A 23593-nucleotide genomic window follows, 5' to 3' on the forward strand; every position below is an offset into this window, starting at 1 on the left:
TTTGAAACAGAACTAGGAGTCTTTACAGCTGATTTGTTATCTGTGCTATTGTTACTTTTCTTGCCTGGTAACAGTCCTTTGTTCTTTTGTTCCCTTAGATCATTACTACTGAGACCCGTTCAAAGGCAAGCACTGTGGCCAGGCTTACATTACAAAACGGGTTAGGCCTAAAATGGCTTCTCTAAGAAACATGAATAAAGTATAATGTTGATTAAGTTACCCTCTCACCCGCCCCCGCCCCCTGCAAAAAAAAGAAGTTGATATAAAAGTTTAAAAAAATTAAATGGCTCTCTTATGTCAAGTAAGCCATGCCTGGTTCTCTTTCTCTGGGGGATGCCCCTACCCTATTTGCTTACAACTGTATTTTTTTTTCTGGATTTTTATCTCTGATAAAAGATTTTATGATATCTACAAGCCAATCTTCTCAAACCTCCATCAGTCTAGGTCACTGACTGACTTTTTAGGAATAGAGATTAAAGGTATCATTTCTTCACCCCCTGAAACGCTAATTGATATCAATATAATGCCATCAAAATGGCCTTTTGGGGGGCAGTTAAATGTACTTCTAAACTAAATCATGCAATTCTGTGGGTATGCACTTTGTGAGCTTTAAATAATGACAAACCTTTATTTTGAGCAGTGTCAGAATTGGAGTTATAGGTGCATTCATGAAAGAAGCATGATTATAGACATCATCAGTTAAAAATATATTGTATGAACACTATAAGACATCTATACATAAGGATACAGGAGATTTTTAAAAAGAAGTAGTTTTCTGCAATTATCTTATTTCCCTAAGATTGAAGAATATAAATATATGCCTGCCCATAATTGAGACTTCCAGAATGCAGTTATTTCCCCAGGGCTATGTCTCCCTTGCATCATTTTTACCATATATTCTTTTATTTTTATTTTTTTACATCTTTATTGGAGTATAATTGCTTTACAATGGTGTGTTAGTTTCTGCTTTATAACAAAGTGAATCAGTTATACATATACATATGCTCCCATATCTCTTCCCTCTTACGTCTCCCTTCCTCCCTACAACTGTATTTTATATGCTCAGTTAGCTCATAAATAAGATACTGTGAAGACTCCATCTCTTAAGTCCTTTCCATTTTTCATGCCTTATTCTTGGATAGTCTCCCCACTGGCCCCCCTCCATCTCAACTATTTTATCCCACCATCAGACAAAACTCACATACATTTGATTCATCAAAAATTTATTGAGCCTACCGCTTACAGGCTAGTGTTCTAGAAGGCTCTTGGGATGCCTCAGGGAACAAAACAAAGACCCCTGCCCTTAAGGATCTTACATTCTAGCCAGGTTGACAGACACAAACATAAAAGCAAATTATAATAGTATTTTAAGAGGTACTAAGCGCTTTGGAAAAAAAATTGTAGAGTGGGAAAGGGAGATGGAGCCAAGTTTTCACATCTGGAATTTTTAAATGAAGGTGTGTAAAATCTACATGAAAAATACTTTTATGGGTCTTGTCTTTTTGCTTTTTTGTCTGTCCTCTTGGGCGCAGATGTCTCTTTGCTGCCTGGGAATTTGGACAGTATGAAAATAACTACCATTTACAGATACGCTCGCGGCTACCAGGCACCTTTGACGATTAGTCCATTTAATCTTCATTATACTGGAAAAGGCAAGTATCATCTTTCCCCTTTACACAGGATGAAACTGAAGCGCACAACTGGATAGGCATCAAAGCTCTCGAGTGCAAAACAGAGATTTAGGTTGACAGCTCCTGTTTATCTAAGGGTCAAAACAAGACTGACAAGCACACTCCCCGGACTCCTTTAAGTCAACGTGGGTGAGGTGTGCGAGCCCTCCCGGAGCCTAGACCGAGTGCGGCGAGGCGGAGCCAGCGAGAAGGACGTGATCTCGGTTCGGGAAGTAACGCCGGGACCCAAGACGACCCCAAGCCATTGGCGAGCGTGGCCGGAGCCAGGCGCGCTTGCCGGGTCAGGGGGTGGGGCCTGGACGTAAGGGGGCGGGGCCCCCATCCTCCAGTGAAAAGGGCTCCCGGAGTGGTTTGTCCTACTTTGCTGCCGGTAGAGGCTCCGAGTTGCCGCCCCTCCCCCGGGAGTGGTGGAGATTCGATCACGTGACAGCCCGGAGGCCGGAACTGGGCAGGTTGTGGAAAGCGCAGAGTTTTGACAAAAACAAGTGGCGACGTTGCCATCGCAGGGTCTATGGCCGAGGCGGTGAGGCCCCCGCGCCGGGCCAGGGCCAAGGCCAAGGCCAGCCGGACTAAAACCAAGGTGAGGGAACCCGCCCATCCCATCCTCGCCAGGCCCTGGCAGGTGCGCTGTCTTTTTTCCTTCTCTTCGGCCTCTCCAGCCCACCCTGCCCGTCCCCTGAGCCCCTCTCATCCTCTGTCCCCACCTCCCCGTATTTGATCCCCCCACCCATTGACACCAGACTTGTTCCTCTGTGCCTCCTTCACGTTTCTCTGCCGGACTTTGTCAGGAGCCTTTTTTTTTCTTTTTCCTCCTGTGACCTCACTAGGCTCTTCCTTTTCTGCTCCTTTCTTGACTTTCCTCACCCGGGTCTAGATTCCTATCGTGAAGCAGCTTTTCTCTTCCCAGTCTCATCTTTAACTCTCTTTTTCTCCTTTATAATCTGTGAACATTTTCAGTCCCTCTTCCCATAAAGAGGGAAGGGACCCCTCCTCCACTCAAGAATGTATCCTTTGGAAGAGCTTTACAGATAGAGACAGAAAGTAGGCTGTAGTGATGTGCCTTTTCAGTTTAAAAATTCGAGATCACAGTGGTGCTGCTGCTGTTTATTTCTCATTATCCTGGTTGTTTATGATGGGGCACGAATGACCAGAAATTAAACCAGAGCGGGACTCATACCGCAGGGACAGATCTGAATTTTCTGGGTTTCCTGGATTATACTAACGTGTGGTATTGGTGTGATTTAAAGTTGATTTGTCTTGTTTGCAGGCGCAGTCTGGGCTTTCATTTCGTACCCATATGTTTTCTGAAATGACGTTTATTTTACAGTGAACAGATTAAATGCTGCCCGTGGATAGCTGGACATATATAATTTTGGCTTACCTGAAACTGAGTTTATATTAAGGAAATAATGAAGGTGGTATTAAAAATACAGGAAATTTCCTTTCCTACAAGTAGGTGATGTTCCAGAGCAGGTGTAACTTAAAAGTGATATGAAAATAGGATTTTCTCATGAGAACAAGATTTTAGCAGGAGACTGGTGTTCAAAGCTACCATATTTAATAAGCTGTAAATGACTTATATAGATCCCTTTCATTATGATGCCTTTAAAAAAAAAACTGTAGTGGAGTTATGTGCATCAGTGTACCCAGGTCTGTGAGGAATTACTCCGGGGAGAAAGCCATTTTGCTACTAATTTCAGAAACATTTTTAAGAGAAGTAATTTTGCATTGTATTGGGCTGGTAAAGGACTATCTAAATAGAGGAGGAAGTAAAAAGCCATTGGTCAGCCATGCATAAGGTCCCTGAACCTAGAATATAGTAGTGTATAACATGTAAACATCCATCTGTAGAGAGCAGAATCTTAATTCTCAATCTGTAGGGTTTTTTTTTTCAAAATGAATGATGAAACTAAAGTCTAGATAAGTTAAATGATAAGCCAGAAGTCATGCAGTTAGTATGAGACTCAAGTTAAAGCCCAAAATCTTAATTCTCAGTCCAGTAGCTTAATAATTGTTCTACATATCTATGTGTATCTATAGCTAGAATGTTATAAATACTTTAAAATGGTCAGTTAAGAGGATTCTCTGTTATTTTGTTTAGAACAGATTTTCTAAAATTAAAAATCAAACTTAAATCTATCATGAAAAACCAATTGCTCGGGCTTCCCTGGTGGCGCAGTGGCTGAGAGTCTGCCTGCCGATGCAGGGGACACGAGTTCGTGCCCCGGTCCGGGAAGATCCCACATGCAGCAGAGTGGCTGGGCCCGTGAGCCATGGCCGCTGAGCCTGCGCGTCCAGAGCCTGTGCTCCACAATGGGAGAGGCCCACGTACTGCAAAAAAACCAAACAACCACAACAACAAAAAAACCAATTGCTCATTTTATTTTTTTAAAGATTTATTTATTTATTTTTTTGCTGTGTCAGGTCTTAGTTGCGACACGTGGGATCTTTGCTGAGGCGTGTGGGATCTTTTCGTTGTGGCGTGCAGGCTTCTCTCTAGTTGTGGCATGTGGGTTTTCTCTCTTCTAGTTGTGGTTGTGGTGCACAGGCTCCAGGGCGCGTGGGCTCTAGTTGAGGCCTGCGAGCTCAGTAGTTGTGGCGCATGGGCTTAGTGGCCCCGTGGCATGTGGGATCTTAGTTCCTTGACCAGGGATGGAACCCTCATCCCCTGTATTGTAAGGCGGATTCTTTACCACTGCGCCACCAGGGAAGTCCCCAGTTGCTCATTTTATTGACACATTGTGGGCAACCTCCCTACACAAACATAAATTTATTTTTTATCTTTTAAAATTTATAAAGAGGCCTTAATTCCAGAGGTATTTGATCAAACCAGAAATCCTTGACATACTTTTAGTCACCTTTCAAATCTAGTCAGTCACTAAGGCTTGCCAATTGTATTTTGTAACTATTGTCTTGATTCTGCCCATTTCTCTCCATCCTGACTAACTCAACCATCCTCCAAGGAAGATTTCTTGGATTTTTGCTAAAATGGCCTTTCCAAGTTCATTCTTGCTACTCATTCTCTAAACTGAAGCTGGATTGATATTTTTATAAACAAACCCCCAAAATGATTGCTCTCCTATTTAAGACCTTTCAAAGATTTTCCATTGCCCAGAATCCAAGAGTCCAAAGTATGGACTCAAGGCCCTAAACTGTCTGCATTTTGTCTTTCTCCTCAGCCTCTGTTCTTCACTACTATCTCTGTTGATTCTCAACCGTATATGTCCTTTCCTGCTTTAGGGCCTTTTCTCATGCTCTTTACTCTGCGCTGACACCTCTTCCTGTCCCTCTTCACCTGCTCATTCATGAGGACTCTGCTTAAACCTCATCACTCTCATCACCCACATTACCGCCGCCCCCAGCCCTCACCAGTAGCGCTCTGCACCCCTTTGTGTCACTCATCTCACTTGCAGTTAGTTTGTTAACGTCTCTCTTCTCCCTTAGACTGTGAACTCAGTGGGGGAGGGACCTGTCTTTTTCCTAATACCCTTTACAGCCCTTGTAGGCATTTGCTAATGTTTGTTGAATGAAGGAAAAAATACCAGTATTGAAGAATATTTCCAAGCTTTGTCACTCAGAAGAATTTACTCTGGTAAATTTCCTCTAAATAGTATGAGAAAACAAATGGAAAAAGCCCACAACATCAGCAAGGCCCTCATACTTGTCAGTTTAGAAAATTGATTCTTCTCTTAGAGTAAATAGATTTATTACTTAGTGCTGGTTATGGTTTGCTTATGATCATGAAGTCCTACATTAATGAAACCTTTACCATTGTGGTGTAATTTGGTTACTGTTAGTGGAACCATAAAGTAGTTCCAAGGCTCATTTCAGGAAGTGAGGAGTGTCATGTGCTTTTGCCTTTCGATAGTTTGACCCAGCAGCTGACCTATATTCCTTAATGTTAATCATTTGGAAGATGAGCTCACATTGCTAGTTTGTGGTTATCTGGTGCTTATCACTTGATACCTAAGAGATAGTCCTGATTAGTTTCACCCACCTTGGAGGACCCTGACTTCATTGATCATGGTAGATTATGGGTTAAGAACAGTAGATTTTTAGATTGGATTTACTCTGCAGAAGCAGTATATTTTATAGTCGTGGAAAGTTTTTTTGCAGTTAATAATAAATTCTGAATGCCGACAACTCATTAATAGTAAGAGCATATTGTAATTGCTAAGGATAGATTGAGATGTGTCCCAGAAAACTGATAACAGAAACAGAGACCTTTAAATCCCCATCGCCTCTTGCTTCTTGGCCTAGATGATTTCTACCTCTTAGTCCCTCCTTCCCATGAGTGATTATAGGAGTGAAGTTGGGGGATGTTCTGTATTATTTAGCTCCTGTTGTGCCTCCTAAGATCCAGTTATTTGTTGAATAAACACTCATCGATCACCCACTATGTCCCAGAAACTGTTCTAAGAACTTGGGATGTAAACAGAGGAAAAATAAAAAATAAAAAAAAGAACCTGGCCTTAACGTAGCTTGCATTCTAGAAGGAGAAGACAAACAGAAAACTCCATAAAAAAATAAATAAAATGTGTAGTATATTAGAAGATGACAAGTGCTATGGAAAAAGGAAAAGAGGAACAGGGTAAGGAGCTGAGTACTGGTGATTAGGATGGGTTGTGAGTTGTTTTTTTAAATAAGTTTATTTAATTAATTAATTTTTGGCTGTGTTGGGTCTTTGTTGCTGCACGCGGGCTTTCTCTAGTTGTGGCGAGTGGGGGCTACTCTTCGTTGTGGTGCATGGGCTTCTCATTGCAGTGGCTTCTCTTGTTGCGGAGCATGGGCTCTAGGCGTGCAGGCTTCAGTAGTTGTGCCTCGCGGGCTCTAGAGCACAGGCTCAGTAGTTGGGGTGCACGGGCTTAGTTGCTCCGCAGCATGTGGGATCTTCCCGGGCCAGGGCTCGAACCCGTGTCCCCTGCATTGGCAGGTGGGTTCTTAACCACTGCGCCACCAGGAAGTCCGGGTTGTGATTTTTATATAAGCAGTCAAGGTAGTCCTTACTGAAGGTGAAATTTAAGTAAAGACATGAAAGAGGTGAGGGAGTTAGCCATTTGGATCTTGGGAACACCTGGGGCAAATGCTTTAAGGCAGTAGCAGTATCCTTAGGGTGGAGTGCGTGAGGGGAGAGTATTTGGGAGAGTATTTGAAGTCAGGAAGGTGACAAGAGGCCAGGTCGTGTAGGGCCTTATAGGCCATTGTAAGGATTCGTACTTTGAGTGAAATATGGAATCACCTCAGGGTTTCAAGCCGAGGAGTGATATGATCTAAGTTATTTTAAAGGGTCACTGTGCTTGCTTTGTTGAGAACGGACTGTAAGGGAGCAAGAGTACAAGCAGAGAGACCTTCTAAGAGATTTTTGCTGTGATCCAGGCAGGAGGGGATGGTGGCCTGGACCAGAGTTGTAAAGCAGAGGTGGTGAAGATCTAGCCAAGACTTTATGTTGGTGGTTTGGTTGGGATATGAGAAAACAGTCAGGGGTGACTGAGAGGGAGGAGGCAGTGAGTAGGACAGCTTTTGGGGGGCAGATCAGGAGTTCAGTTTAGGACATGCTAATTTTGAAATAAATGTCTGTCAGACATCCAAATGGATTGGATATGTGGATCTAGAGTTTGGGAGAGATAAAAGATTTGGGGTCATCAGCATATAGGTAGTTATTTAAAACCAGAGACTGAACTAGGTTACCTTAGGAGTGAGTGTAGTATAAACAGGTGACAAGAACAGGACCCAAGGGCACTCCAGTTTTGCGGGGAGAGGCGCAGGAATCAACAAAGGAGCGTGAGGAGTGACGGGTGAGGTAGGATATGTTTGGGGTCCCAGAAGCTGAGAGAAAAAAGCCTATGAAAGGAAGAGGAAGAGATCAAGCATGGAAAGTGCTGCTGATACGTGAAGCAAGATTGCTAAGAGGAACACAAAAGAAGTGGCAGCCAGGAGGAGATGTTGTATTCTCAGCAAAGTGTATAGTCCCCATCCTTCTCCTTTTTACTTGTAAAGCATTCTTGTACATCCCAAGGAGAGTGGGTAAAATTGCCCTGAGAGCTCTTAAGCTGATAGTTGGACTCATGTGTCCAGGCCCTTTTTATCTATTCTGTGCCAGGCGTTGTGCTAAGTGCCGTGGGTACAGACATTCATGATAAACAGACCCTGCATTTAAAGTAATCCCATGGCCAAGGAGCTTTGCCTGTTTGGTTCACTTCATGTACCCCATGTACTAGAACTATGCCTAACATACTGTAGTAGTTACCTAATAAATACTTTCAGAATAATGAAAAAAAATAAAGTAATCCCACAAAAGTATTCTATGTAGTGTGTAAAACTGAACCATTATCATTTATGAAGAAGTAGCTCATTAATATTTTTAAGGATGGAAAGGAGTTGTAATATTTTTACTTAGTACAGTTTAAAGAGGAAGAACTGCACGTGATGAATGGAAAGTGACCATTTATTTTCCAGAACTTAAAAGAAAAATAAACTTTTTTTCTGACTACAAAAGTGCTCATTGCTTAAAAAAAGTGTGTATGTATGAGTATATACACACAGAGAGAGAAGTATACAACACAGAAATGAAATGCCCTGAATTCCATCTCTTGGAGATAACTGTTGGTAGCAGTTTGTTATGTGCTCTTTAGGTTTTTTCCCCACACATACACCAACAGTGTAGGGCATATTTACTGTAATGTATGGTTAAGTAAGTCTTTCTGTGTTTATTAACAACTCTTCTGTTTCTGTATAACTTCTTGATTATTTTTTCTCCTGTGGAATTATTTTAAAATTGGTTCTCTACCTGTACGTAACTTATGTAGAGATCAAAAATAAAGAAATGTTAATCTCTAGGCCATTTTCAGTTGTAAGAAACATGTCTTTTGGTTAAAATAAAATTATGTAAGCACTAATTTTTGCACACACAGCTTGATACACGTGGAGTTCTGTTTGAATTTTATTTTGTGATCTGTAATGATTGTTATATATACAGTAGGTTCTAATCTTTATCTCTGGTTAACTCAAGTAGGCAAAGTAATTGGAAGTTGGCTTTCTTTTTTGTTTTTATATGAAATTTTGTATCTTAAGTGTAAAATTTGATTCAGATTTTGGCTTAAAAGTTCAGTTTTCTCTGAATTCATTGGATAGTCTGTTTGCTTTCTGTGAGGCATATAAAAATAAATTTCTGAATGTGCCAGAGCACATTTGTTGGATAATTCAATAATTTCTTCATTTTAGGGTGCAAGTACCTAGGAGCTCAGCACACAGTTGGTACTCAGTAATTTCTTGTGAACTATAAGTCATCATTATTGTTTCAAGAAATGTTTATTGAACAAAGTGTTGAAAATCAGAGGCAGATCAGATCCAAAAAGGCATAAGATATATTCTCTGGTCTCAAGATATTTTTGGTCACTTGGGGGACACAACAATAACCATATGTGGTAGCACGTGACCAGGGCCAGATGGCAAGTACACACCGCAGAGTTCAGAGTAAAGCATGTGCTGTGGAAGGGTTGATGTGGTCATTGAAGATTTTGTCTTGGGACAGGATCATAACTGAGTCATCAAAGGCACTGAGTGCCGAAGTTAAGAGTCAGACTTTCATTAAATGGAGAGCTGTGGTTGTTTTTGTGGTGTTCAGGGTAGTGTTTTAGGGAGACCAGTCTTATAGTGGTGTTTGGGATGAATTGGTGGTAGGGGAGAGGTTGGAGGCTAGTAGACCTTTCAGGACCTGCTCCCCTATTCTGTGCTTTGGAGAAGTGAATTGAGCCACAGGGAGCTCACCACTGCTTAGAGGCCATGGCGTTGGTGATGAACACAGTGAACCCCTTCTCCCTCCGCATATGCACCCCAGGCATCCTGTCCTATCCAGGGATCTGTGAGGGGCAGGGGCAGGCCTTTGCTACCCTCTCAAACAGTTGTGTGTCTCGCAGTTGTTCATCCTTTCCTTCTGCCTTCCTTCTCTGATCTGGCCAGTCCATTCTTTGAATCAAATCACCAGCTTTCCTCTCCTTTCCCCCACCTCCTTTCCTGGGGCAACCCCAGGTTAATTCTTCTTTGGACCTAACTTCTGTAACAACACAGGTGGAGAATTAAACAGAGAAGCACTGAGTTCCACCCCCAAGGGAAATAAAACCCAAAGTCTTATGTGTTCTTCTCTGGGAGCATTAGGAAGGTTTAAAAAATTCTTTAATTGATTATCTAACCATATTATCTGTTGCTGTTATGGTTGTGATTATTCCCAGGAAGGTAGATCTGCTGGATGTGGGCCTGCAAGTTTGATAGTAGCAGCTGGAGACTTCATTTTGTTTAGTTGAGGGGAAGAATTTGAAATTGCAAGGGCAGTCATGGAGTAGGGAAAGAGGAAGTGGTTTGGTGGGGTCAGAGTTGGGCAACAACTTCCCTTGGCAAAGGGAAGTTAAAAACTCCTGAGGGACAGGCTGGAGAGGAAGCCTGAAGTGGCTTGTGGGTTGCAGGAGGTGTGTTTATTTACTGTGCCCTTGATCTTGTGGCCCACCTTGGCCTACTTCCAGCTCCCTATCTTCTCTTCCAGTTAACATTTAACACCCCCAGAGGTCTCTTACAGTTTAAGAAAAGACAACTAAAATTTTCTCCCTCTATTTCACATTCCCATCTCTGCTTCCTTACTTTTCATTTATTTCTCAACTCTCTGAGTTTTTAAAATCTTCCATCTTTTCATCTAACAGCTTTATTGAGCTATAATTCACACACTATACTTATTTAAAATGTGTAATACAGTGGCTTTTGGTATGATCCAAGATTGTGTCACCATCACCATGGTTCAGAATGCCAAACTCTTTTGCATAGAGAAGCATCATGTTAGCTTCCCACCAGCAGTGTTTGAGGATACTAATTTTTCTACATCCTTGTCAACACTTACTATTATCTGACTTTAGTAGTTTTAGCGGGTGTGATATGTTACCTCATTGTGATTTTGATTTGCATTTCTGTGATGACTCATAACGTTAAGTCTCTTTTTATGTGCCATTTGTATTATCTTTGGAGAAATGTCTGTTCAGATCCTTTGCCCATTTTTAAATTGGATTGTTCATCTTTTTATTCTTGAGTTACAAGAGTTCTTTTTTTTTATTCTGTATATAAGCCCCTTATATAATAATTGATGTGAAGACATTTTCTTCCATTCTGTGGGGTTGTCTTTCCATTTTCTTCATGTTTTGATTTTCAGCACAAAATCTTAAAATTTTTATGAAGTCCAATTTATCTACTTTTTTCTTTTGTTGCTGTGCTTTCGGTGTCATGTCTAACAAGGCTTTACCTAACCCAAGGTCACTAAGATTTACTCCTGTGTTTTTTTTTGAAAAGTTTAAAAGGTTTAGATCTTATGTTAGGTCTATGATCCTTTTTGTTAATTTTTGTGTATGATATAAGATAGGGGTACAATTTTATTCTTTGGATATCCAGTTGTTTAGCACCATTTGTTGAAGGCTGTTCTTTCCCCATTGAATTGTCATGGCATCCTTGTTGAAAATCAGTTGACCTTAAACATAAGAGTTTATTTCTGCTTTATAACAAAGTGAATCAGTTATACATATACATAGATCCCCATATCTCTTCCCCCTTGTATCTCCCTCCCTCCCGCCCTCCCTATCCCACCCCTCTAGGTGGTCACAAAGCATCAAGCTGATCTCCCTGTGCTATGCGGCTGCTTCCCACTAGCTATCTGTTTTACATTTGGTAGTGTATATGTGTCCATGCCACTCTCTCACTTTATGCCAGCTTACCCTTCCCCCTCCCCACATCCTCAAGTCCATTCTGTAGTAGGTCTGCGTCTTTATTCCCGTCTTGCCCCTAGGTTCTTTATGACCATTTTTTTGGTCTTTTTAGATTCCATATATATGTGTTAGCATATGGTATTTGTTTTTCTCTTTCTGACTTACTTCACTCTGTATGTACAGATTCTAAGAGGGCCATCCACCTCACTACAAATAACTCAATTTCGTTTTTTTATGGCTGAGTAATATTCCATTGTATATATGTACCACATCTTCTTTATCCATTCATCTGTTGATGGACACTTAGGTTGCTTCCATGTCCTGGCTATTGTAAATAGAGCTGCCGTGAACATTGTGGTACGTGATAAAGCAGAAACTAACACACCATTGTAAAGCAATTATACTCCAATAAAGATGTTAAAAAAAAAAAGAAGAACCTAGGGGCAGGACAGGAATAAAGACGGTGATGTAGAGAATGGACTTGTGGATACGGGGCAGGGGAAAGGTAAGCTGGGACGAAGTGAGAGAGTGGCATGGACATATATACACTACCAAATGTAAAATAGATAGCTAATGGGAAGCAGCCACATAGCACAGGGAGATCAGCTTGGTGCTTTGTGACCATCTAGAGGGGTGGGATAGGGAGGGTGGGAGGGAGACGCAAGAGGGAGGAGATATGGGGATATACGTATACATATAGCTGACTCACTTTGTCATACAGCAGAAACTAACACAACACTGTAAAGCAATTATACTCCAATAAAGACGTTAAAAAATAAATAAAAAGCTCCCAACAACTTGAAAAAAAAAAGACAAGAAATAAAAAATGTTGATTAAAAAAAAGAGTTTATTTCTGGATTCTCAGTTCTGTTTCATTGATCTGTTTGTTTGTCCATGTGCTAGAACCACACTGTCTTTATTATTGTAATTTTGTAGTAGATTTTGAAATTGCAAAGCGTGAAATCTCCAACTTTGTTCTTCTTTTTCAAGATTGTTTCATCTATTCTGGGTTCCTTGCATTTCCTTATGAGGTTAAGGATCAGCTTGTCATTTTCTGCAAAAAAGGCAGCTGGGATTTTGATAGAGATGGTGTTGAATTTGTATATCAATTTGAGGAGTATTGCCATATTAACAATATTGTGATCTGATCCATGAAAATGGAATGTGTTTTCACTTATTAGTCTTTAATTTCTTTCAAATTTTGTTTTGTAATATTCAGAGTATAAATTTTACACTTCTTTTGTTAAGCTTATCCCTAAGTATTTTGTTCTCTGTTCATTATAAATGAAGTTGTTTTCTTAATTTCATTTCTTTATTGTTCAGCTCACTAAAATTTGGCCTCTGCCCTGAACAGTACACCAGTATTTCTCCCACTGTAGTAACCATTGGCCTCCCTCTCCTAATTTTCTTTTTTCTGACCTCTCAATCTGACAAACCTATTTATTATAGCTAGTGTGCTAAACATCATTGCAGTGTAATTGGACCCACTTTTTCATTTTCTTATAAATGCTCATGTAATGCTTTCCTGGTATTCATGATTTTAGGCAGTTTGACAAAGTGGTTTGTATGCATTGTATGGCTGCTCTCGGAATCTGATATCCACGGTGCAGATTAAAGTAATTTTGGAGGGACACGTTGCTTCTTGCATCACCACCATTTGTAAACATTTGGTAGTTCATTACCAGCAAGCTGAGCTCAAATTCCATTTCAAAAACATTCGTCTTTTCTTCCTAATATTAGGTGCCTATAAATGTTTTACTTTTTTGGCTATTTACTTGTCAGCTTTTTTTGGCTGGACGTTTGCTGGACAACATAATCCAAAATCACTGATAACTTTGTAACCATGATTTTGCCTTCCTTAAAATTTCACAGTGGGGACTTCCCTGGTGGCACAGTGGTTAAGAATCCACCTGCCAATGCAGGGGACACGGGTTCGAGCCCTGGTCCGGGAAGATCCCACAGGCCGTGGAGCAACTAAGCCCATGCGCCACAACTACTGAGTCTGCACTCTAGAGCCTGCGAAACACAACTACTGAGCCCATGTGCTGTAACTACTGAAGCCTGTGCACCTAGAGCCCATGCTTCTCAACAAGAGAAGCCACCACAATGAGAAGCCCTCGTACCACAGCGAAGAGTAGCCCCCGCTCGCAGCAACTAGAGAAAGCCCGCGTGAAGCAACGAAGACCCAACATAGCCAAAAAACACCCCACATTAAAAAAAAAAATTTATAATGAGGGAAGTATTTGAGAGAGTCAGTCATTTTTTAGTTTCTTTGGATGTAACAATTTTATTTAAATAAATAATAAATATTTCCATATTTTTTCTTCTTTTTTATCCAGGCTTCTTTCCTGTGTGTCTAGTTTGTGTGTTAATGCCAGAGATACTTCATTAAAAAACCATAATTTATTTTATCTTATTTTTTAAATGGTTAACTGTTTTTTGTTTTTTTTGGAATTAATTTTGGATTTAATAAGTTGCAGATATAATACAGAGAGTTCCATATGCCTTTCATCCAACATCTTCTTGTGTTATGTAACTGTAAATTCTATGTTGTAGAACATTTATCACAACCAACAAATTAACATTGGTACAATGTTATTAACTAAAATATAGAACTTTTTTGAATTTCACCAGTTTTCTTGCTAATGTCCTTTTTCTGTTCCAGTGTCCAATCCAGGATCCTACATTGCATTCAGTTGTCATGTCTCTAATAGTTTTCTCCAGTCTTTTGATAATTCCTCAGTCTTGTCTTTTCTTTGATGATCATAGCACTTCAGTTATTTTGTAGACTTTCCCTTAATTTGGGTTTTCGTCTGGTGTTTTCTCATGCTTAGATTGAGGTTATACATTATTAGAAAGGGTACTGAAGAGGGGATAAACCTTCTCAGCACATCGTATGGGGATGTATTACTGGTTATAGTAACCCTGATCACTTGGTTAAGGTGTTGACTGCCAGGATTCTCCACCGAAACTTACGATTTTTCCCTTTGTAATTACTAAATATTTAGGGGATACTTTGAGACTATACAATATTCTGCTTCTGCTTAAATTTTCACTCACTTTCATTACTTAGTAGATCTTGCCTCTTGCCTGTGGCAGTTATTACCATGGAGTTCTAATCGTGATTTTCTGTTTTTCTCATTCCATCTACATTTATTAATTGGACTTTTGTAAGGAAGAGTGCCACTTCTTGTCCATTAAGGAAAAAAAGATACATATAACATATGTATATATGTTTATCTATTTAGTTATGTGAGTATGGACTCATGGATATTGATTTTATTCTGAGGTTATAATCCAGTACTATAGTTATTTCATTGCTCAAGTTGTCCTGACTTTTTCTGCCTGAAATTTGAATAGATATGTTTGTCAGGATGCAAAACTGTTGAAGCCTAAGATACTTGGAGACTGTTCTCTCTTACTTAACCTCTAGCAGAATGGAGAACAGTCTAATTAAGACTTTCCTTCTCCATTCTTGAATCATAATTTGTTGCTTATTCTCATGTCTTCCTCTGTAGGGATTAGACTAGTGAATCTCCCAAATTCAGCATTCTCAAAATTGAATAATATGAAATATGAAACACATTGCTTATGAAGTGAACTTAGATTTTTTATACAATTTAAAAATTCCTCATGTTGAAAGCATCAGTTATTGTTACGTTATAAATTATTTCACATTATAAATCTTGTTTTTAGGAAAAGAAGAAATATGAAACCCTTCAGAGGGAAGAGTCTGATGAAGTCTCCCTTCCAAAAACCTCCAGAGAGCTGGAAATCCCTACCCCACCTTGTGAATTCCAAGGAGACCATCTAAAGGAGTTAACCGATTCCCAGCCCCAGAATGATGCTAGTCGACAAAACGAGAGTAAAATGTTTGATGTACCACTCACTTCCTTAACTCTAAGCAGTGAAGAGTCCCTGACATGTAAAACAGAGAGTCTGAAGGAGGGAGAGGAGATAGCCTGTGCTGGGGATGATGCAGTCAAGCCGAAGGTCGATCCTGGAGGCGATGTTGGAACCAAAGTAGAACCCCCCGAGAACACTACAGAAATGGAGGAAGATAAACTGGTACAATGTGGACCTTTGGAAAGCACACTGCAATCTAATATTTCTTATATTCAGCAGGAAGTGGAAAATTTGAAGGTCAGAGATACTCAGAATAGGAGAGAAGACCAAGAAGCCTTGGGTCTTTCTTCAGAGGTGCTACAAAATGTTGGCTTGCAGAGTTCTTGTGAAGCCAAAGACATTTTCCAGCCACCTAGAGTGAAAAAACTGTATCCCCAGTTGCCAGCTGAAACTGCTGGGGATATACCGGCTTTGGTGGCAGTGAAACCCTTGCTTCGTAATGAGCGGCTCTACCCGGAGCTCCCATCTCAACCAGAAATAGTACCATTTACTGAAGAACAGCTAAAAGTCTTTGAGCCTGGTTCATGGCTGGAAAATGTTGAATCATATTTAGAAGAATTTGACAGCATGGCTCATCAGGACAGGCATGAATTTTATGAGTTGCTTTTGAACTACTCACGCTGTAGGAAGCAGCTGCTGCTGGCTGAAGCTGAGCTCCTTGCTCTGATGTCTGATTGCCAAAATGCCAGAAGTCGACTATGGCACTTCAAGGAGGAACAGTTGTCTGTACAGGTATATTGACTAGTGTATCGTAAAGCTTGCAGGAGCCTGGGGAATTTTCAGTGGAGCTGCTATTCCTGTGATGCCATTGAGGTCTGGAGTCTGCTCTTTTTACCCACACTGACCCTGTCTTAGCCCATAGTAATTGAGTGCAGGAGTCACAGTGTCATATGCCCACAGGGGCCGGGCAGGTAACCTGGAGAAGTGAAATAGGTTGAGTGGGACGGTGATCACTGGGTAAGCTCAGGCCTGGTCCAGCATGGGGAGCTGCTCTTGTGTTATAGTTGATTGTTGCTGTGAGGTTATATTGGTTCAGCATTGCCACATCTTATGTTTTTCTAAGAGAAGCTAGAAATCTGGATTTTTATGTGAGGGATCCTGATTTGTAAATGTTGGCAACTAAATACACACACACACACACACACACACACACACACACACACACACACATACTCTCTCTCTCTCTCTCTCTCTCTCTCTCGCTCTCTCTCTCTCACTCTCACTCTCACTCACTCACTCACTCACTCATGCACAGTAGAGGCCAAAGCAAGTCATGTCTCCAGGTCAGATTCAGCCTGTGGGCCATTTAGCTTGTGACCTTGGGCATAATGCCAGGAACATCTAATGGGTAGAGAGTGTCAAGGGGAGGATGATCCATGGAACGAGGTCAAGAGGAAATGAGAAAATAGGGAAGGTAATAAGATGTGACCCTATGGAGGCCAAGGTGCCATCAGGAAAGCCATTGCATAGTGGCCTGGGAGGGATGGCGAGGAAGAGAAGGCTACTCTTGACAAGTTTAGCAGTGAAGGGAAGATGGAGGAGATGTCAGGGAGAAACGTGTGATTTCCCCCAACCCTAATCGTCATTCCTTGGAGACCTGTGTATCTCTTTGTAGATAGGAAGGATCCTGTGGAGAGGGAAACTTGAAAATACTCAAAAAGAGAGAATAGAATCAAGAAAACAGTTGGAGGGTTAATATTGGAAAGGAGGGGTTTGTTTTGAGCAGAATCACAAAGAATGGTGAGGGTAAGTACAGAGATATTTTGAGTTCTCTCAAAGTTGAGGGGATATCACACTGACCTCAGTGTTTATAAAGTAGAAGGTAAGGTCATCAGTCATGAGGGTCTTAGAGACAAGCTCTGTTGTTTTCTTGCACCTTTCCCCACCTACTGCATTTTAGGATTTCTCTTCTCGTCTCTGAACTTGTGATGCCTTTGTGATTGGCACCTGGTTGTATAGTAGCTTCATTGTTTTCTACGTAGTAGTATTGTTCCCTCACTGCGATTTGTAAGCTCTTTGAAGATGGTACTGAAGCCTGTGTATTGTATACAGGCTTCAAGAGCAAAGAGTAACTGGCTTCATATCTTACCCTTTTGCCCACTGCTAGGGTATCTGTGCTGATCAAGTGAAAGTTTCAGGCCATCATCGCTACCAGAGAGTGGAGATGAATGAAAATGCACTGGGAGAGCTAAAAAAACTGTTTGATGCCAAATCTGAGCACCTCCACCAGACCTTGGCGCTGCATTCTTACACTTCTGTGCTCTCACGGTTGCAAGTGGAGTCTTACATCTACACATTACTCAATAGTTCGGCTGTTCTGAGATCTTTAGCAATTCATCAGGAAGGCCAAGGTGTGTAAGTAATGAAAGTCTCACTCTTTCTTGTGGTCTAAAATATAAAAAGAATTGAGGGATACAATCTGTTTGATTCTATTGTGTGTGGATATTATAAGGGATAATTTGTGCTTGCTGTTTTACCTTACCTCCCCCAATAGAGGACTGAGATCTGCCTTAATAACATTTCTTCGGAGCAGTGCCAGGTCTCCCTACCCCGTGGGCTGTCATTCTCTCCTTCTCTAGGAAGCCAAAAGTTTGCTTTTTATCATTAATGTCTCTTACTGTCCTAATTTATGTGTTCATTACCAATTCAAGTCCAAATATAGTTTTTGATTCTAAAACTAATAATCACAATACTTTTTCATTCTGTCTGTTGCACTTTATTTTTGCTTGTCCATTTTGTTGGGGTGTTTAATTTTCATCAGGGCATTTATAATGTTCTGAATTTTTCATCTTATTTTGGGTTTTAATAAATTAGCCTTGGGCTTTCTTGGTGGTTCAGTGGTTAAGAATTCTCCTGCCAACGCAGGAGACACAGGTATCTAGCCCTGATCCTGGAAGATCCCACATGCCACAGAGCAGCTAAGCCCGTGCGCCACAACTACTGAGCCTGCTCTCTAGAGCCCATGAGCCACAACTATTGAGGCCCGCATGCCACAACTACTGAAGCCCATGCGTCTAGAGCCCGTGCTCCGCAACAAGAGAAGCCCGCGCACCGCAATGAGAAGCCTGCGCACCACAATTAAGAGTAGTCCCTGCTTGTCGCAACTAGAGAAAGCCCGTGCACAGCAGCGAAGACCCAACGCGGCCAAAAATAAATAAATAAATACGTTTATTAAAAAAAAAAGAAAAAGAAATTAGCCTTTACTATATGATAAGTATTATGTATGCAATTTTTATTTCTTGGAGAGATACTAGGATCATTAAAAATAAAAAACTTCTTCCCCCTTATCGTTTTCATAACTAATCAGCTGGGGCTAGGCCAGAGATTTGCTGATTTTTAAATAAAAAATTTTGATGAAGTTAATTTTTTCTTGCTTTGAAATACTTCACGAAGTTAAATACTTTTTTCAGTTTACATATTTAGTAGAAACTCAGATATTTTGATGTAACTTTTCTCCTTGGATTTTCATCTGAATTAAATATTTTAAATAGTTTATTTATTTATTTATTTTAAGTAGAGACACTAAAAATTCTCCCACAAATACCATTTATATGGGACTCATTTAATCCTCTTTTTAATTTATAGTTTCTAAACAGGTAGAAAGCATTCCCTCTGATCTGTGTCAGCTAAAGGAGTGCATTAGTGTCTTATTCATGTTCACCAGGAGAGTTAATGAAGATACTCAGTTCCATGATGATATTCTTCTCTGGCTGCAGAAATTGGTAAGGAAATAGACATAGTATACTGTCCTTTATTTCCCTGATAATTTAAGAATTATCTCCTGTTTCCTTATAGGTTTTTCTTTAATAGCTTCTTCAGCTAATTTGTTTAATATATTAGTGACGTTTTCTTTGCAAATGACGTGGAAATAAGTTATCCTTATCTAGTGCATTATTAAGCAAACAGTGCTTTTCTCTCTGGTAAAGTTTATGTTAAATTATCTTTGGCCTTCGACTTAGAAGGAAATGGAAATGTGGGAAGCATGCTAAATTTAAGACTAGATGTATATTCAGAATATAGGTATGTGAGCTAAAAGTTGTTCATATCACTTTTTTATCATCTTGTGTTTAATGCTGTGATTATACTTTAAAAAATTTTTTTAAGGGAAAAAAAAGAAAGGAATCAGGATTTGGGAACTTTAGGAAAGATATCAGGTGTGTTACGTGGGGAGAGGTTGTTCGTTTACTGGTTATGTTTCTCAATGGAGCTCCCTTGGGTGCTTTTTTAAGGTTCATGCTAGCATTCTTAGATATGGGCTGAGGTTCTAAGCATACTTACTTGTATCTGAGAAACTATTACAAACTGGGAATAGATTAAACTACTTGACTTATATCTATTCACGTGTGGCCAGGAACATTAGTGATTTGTAATTTGCCAGATAATAAAAATTGGGTTTGCAGAGAAACTGCTTATGATACTTTTATCACAGTGCTCTTAGGTTCATAGGCCTCTGTGTACCTCTGCGGTAGAAACTCAACCAGTCAGTGGTATATCTTATGTCTGGTTACTCTTTTGAAAGATCACATGTATTTAAATATCGGATAAGTGATTTCATTAGGCCCTTAAAAACATTCGTCTTTGTAAATAGTAAAACTATACATCCTTTATTGTTTAGGTATCAGTGTTACAAAGAGTTGGCTGTCCTGGAGATCACCTCTTCCTTCTAAACCATATTCTTCGATGCCCGGCTGGTGTTAGTAAATGGGCTGTTCCTTTCATCCAGGTATGATGAATGGCCTTCTAATGTTGAAGAGAATGGGAGGCGATTTTGTTAAACATTTTTCCTGAAGAAGTTGCTTTAAAAAATAAGCCTACTTTAAAAATATTGATATTTAAAATAAAATTATTGGGATATATCTAGTCTGTATTCGTAGGAGTTATTATGCTGCAACTTCTTGGACCAGCCAAAACTGATGAAATTAAGATGGAATTGCAAAAGTTCAGTTGTAGTCTGGCTTGGTAGGTTTAGTAGTATTTAATTCTGTAAAATTTCTGTGCAGTAAGGCTTGCTAGGACTTTTTTCTGTAATATTCAACACAACGTCCTAAATTAATCCATCTCACACTACAGTTGGTACAGATAAAAAAGCAGCCACAAGCATCTCAAAGTTCTTTAATACTAGCAGAGATCTCAGGTCTGTGCGATCGATTTAGGCATCTCTGCTGCTTGCCTTTGGGTTGTGTTAACTCATAGCAACCCCTCAGATGGGTGGGGCCAAATGTATTCCAGGTCATTCTCCAGGTCATTCTCCATGTTACCTTTTCTTTAGAATTTCTGGTGGCAAGAAATTTGAATCTTTTTAGGTAGAAGGAAGATTTTTTGTTTTTATTTATCTTTGGATTAAGATAGCAGTATACTCCTCCCAGCCATATTGTTTCAGGTAATTGATGTAAATGGCTCAGCTACCTCTGTTCTCTGAGTACAGCCCAGTCAGTACTGCCAGGTAACCCACAGGTGTTCTCACTCTTGTGGATGAGGTGCCAGTTCCATCTTTGCTTCCTTAACAGCTCCCTTTGTCAAAATTCTGGTGAACTAAGATTATGGATACTTGGGTTTTTGGTTTTCTATAGTATGCCTTTTCCTTTTCTGATTTCAGATCAAAGTGTTGAATAACCCATCAGGGGTCTTTCATTTTATGCAGTCCCTTGCCCTGCTAATGTCTCCTGTCAAGTAAGTGTGGAAGAGCTTTGTGAAGTAGAAATGAAAATGTTCTATCAAACAACTGGCTTCCTAAACTGTCCAGATCCAAACAATTGCTAAGAGAAGAGTCAGCATTCCAAAATTTAACATTGCAGGTTTTCTTTGGGTTTAATACCCTTTGTCCCAAAGTGACCCTTTTAACTGCCTTTTTTTTTTTTTTTTTAACTGATTAACTTTTTTGGGTCCTCCTTTTTAGTGGATTTGCAACTCCTGTCATATATGTCATTGTGGTGCTGTGGGGAGAAAAAAAGGATGATCTCTTCCTTAGAAGGAGAGGTTTAGTGGCAGAGGAAAAAAAAAGCACAGTCAAAGAGATTCAAGTGCTAAATTGTGTGAAGCCATGATTGATGCAGTAGAAATGAAGAGAGTAAAGAGAGTAGAGTGGAGTAGTCAGAGGGTTCCAGGTGGATGAGCTGGGTTTGAAGAATGGAACTGACTTCAGCAGGAGAGGAGTAGGGAGGGCACTGTAGGTGGGAGAACAGTGAGCAGTGGCCCACAGTACAGGGAAGGATAGCTGTGCAGGGGGCAGTTCGGAGAGCAGCTTGGCTGGAGTGAAGGGGTGTGGGGGGGTGATAATAAAGATGAACAACTAGGGTGAGTCTGATTATAGAAGACCTTAAAATTAAGACAGATATTTGAGATGGTCTGGCCTTTGTAGCAATTGAAGGTTTTTGAAAAAGGGTAAAAGTTGTATTTAAGGAAGATTAGGATGGACTGGAGGCAGAAGATGTGCTTTTGCCTCATTTCTTGCATTGAATTGTCTACGGTTGCAGACATCTGGCTCTCCTGGCTCTGGAACCAAATCCAGCATCAAGAGGGCACATCCTTAAGTGGGGAGAGAAGGCAGAGATGTGTATAGGTGACCTTGAACTGTGTTACTCCCACTGGCTCTTGATCCAGGAAAGCCTATCTGCCCCCAGCCTGAATTGGTGCTGGTCTTGGGAAGGAGAAAGTGGGGAACGGGAAGGTCATCTTCCCAGGAAAGGATTAAGTAGCTGATTAAATAAGAAAATGTGGGCAAGGGTGGCTCAGACCTAACTCTGTAGACTCTGAGTCTGAGTGACTGAGAGGGTGTTGGCAGCCCCAACAGACCGAAAAGACAGAAAGGAGAGCCGTTGGGTAAGGAGGAGAATTTGAGGTCATTGGGGTTTGCAAGTGGACACATATGAGTGGCAACTATCAGTGGACATGTGGAGCTGCAGGACTGGAGCCCCTCAGGTTGGAAACAGGAAGTCTTGGAGGAGAGCTCCTGGTGAAAGGAGGGAATGGATGAATTTTCGGGGTTAGGCCAGAGAGGAAGGAGCAGAGAGCTGAGAGCTGTGTGATGGTCTGAGAGAAGAAACTTCTCTGGTTACACTGACTCGCCAGGTCCAGCCAGCACCTTGTGAAAGCCTGGCTGGCAGGAATTCCCCCAGATTCCTCCCTCTTACCGCCTGGATATAGGGGCTGCTCCTACCTGTGGTGTTTAGGTGTACTTTCCCCCCTAAACCAGCTTCTCCATTACCTGCAGATTATCCTTTTTTATTCAGTAAAGCATGTTTCCTGAACGCTTTGTGAGCCAGTTAGAGTTCAGGTACTGTGTGGTCCTGGGTGTACTGAGGCCCCGCTGTGGGTGGGCACTGTGCTGGCATAACTGCTTCTCTGCGGTTCCTCATCATTATTGACCCAGAATGGCTGTGGTCTCTACACCACGATTAGCGAATCTTTGGTCTCCTTGAGTTTTAGCCAGCTATTATTTCTTATTTACTAATTCAAACCATTTGAAGATTGAGTGGATGTCTGACTCTTCTTCAGGGCGAGTAGATGATCCAGAATGCACGCAGTGGGCTTTCTGTGTTTATGTTTAGGTGATTGGAGTGATTTCCCTTGTCCTTTAGAAATCGAGCTGAGTTCCTGTGCCACATGAAGCCCAGTGAGCGGAATCCATCCTCCTCGGGGCCTGCATCCGGGACGTGGACACTAGTAGATGAGGGAGGAGAAGAGGTTAGTCATCATGTCGACAGCATTTTGATTAAGCATTTCTGAGCTCTTCTTTTTACGTGCCAAGTATCGTTCTAAGCACTTCTCACGTATTAGCCCATTTAATTCTCCCAACAGCCCCACGAGGCAAATACTGTTTTCATCTCCCTTTTAGAGGTGAGGAAACATGTGCAGGTGGGGTTGAGGGAATTTGTCCCAAATCACACGTCATTAAATGCAGAGCCTGTGCTCTGAGCCAGTGTCTCTGCTGTCACCCTTTCTAGACCATCTCCCTGTGCAGCTGGGAGAGTCTGGAACCTGGAAGTGTTTACGTATTATGTACACTTTCTATTAGGATTTTATTTTATGCAGCAACAGTTTTCTGGGCTTGAGGTGTCACCTACAGATACTCTGAGTCTGTATAACAAAGAGCTGTATCTTGCCAAGGTTCTGCCTTAACGCTTACAAACTTCTTATCTAGATCTTCTCATTTGGAAGATGGAAGATAATTTTCTGTTTTTGGTGAGAATTTAATGATCAAAACCCAGTTTCTTGGGAATTCCCTGGCAGTCCAGTAGTTGGGACTCTGCGCTTCCACTG

The 23593-nt window shown here is 40.9% G+C and overlaps 1 protein-coding gene across 1 annotated transcript in view; it reads left to right on the plus strand.

Moving 5' to 3' along the window:
• Positions 1-2202: 2202 nt before the first annotated feature.
• Positions 2203-23593, plus strand: part of EPG5 (ectopic P-granules 5 autophagy tethering factor) — a 124579-nt gene continuing 103188 nt past the window's right edge. Inside the window, exons 1-7 of the mRNA XM_065889424.1 lie at positions 2203-2271; positions 15125-16066; positions 17442-17685; positions 18920-19056; positions 19950-20057; positions 20931-21004; positions 22912-23017. Coding sequence (XP_065745496.1) covers positions 2203-2271; positions 15125-16066; positions 17442-17685; positions 18920-19056; positions 19950-20057; positions 20931-21004; positions 22912-23017 — 1680 coding nt within the window. The remainder of the gene's footprint in view (positions 2272-15124; positions 16067-17441; positions 17686-18919; positions 19057-19949; positions 20058-20930; positions 21005-22911; positions 23018-23593) is intronic.

This window comes from Phocoena phocoena, chromosome 13 (assembly GCF_963924675.1).
Source record: "Phocoena phocoena chromosome 13, mPhoPho1.1, whole genome shotgun sequence".
NCBI lineage: Eukaryota > Metazoa > Chordata > Mammalia > Artiodactyla > Phocoenidae > Phocoena > Phocoena phocoena.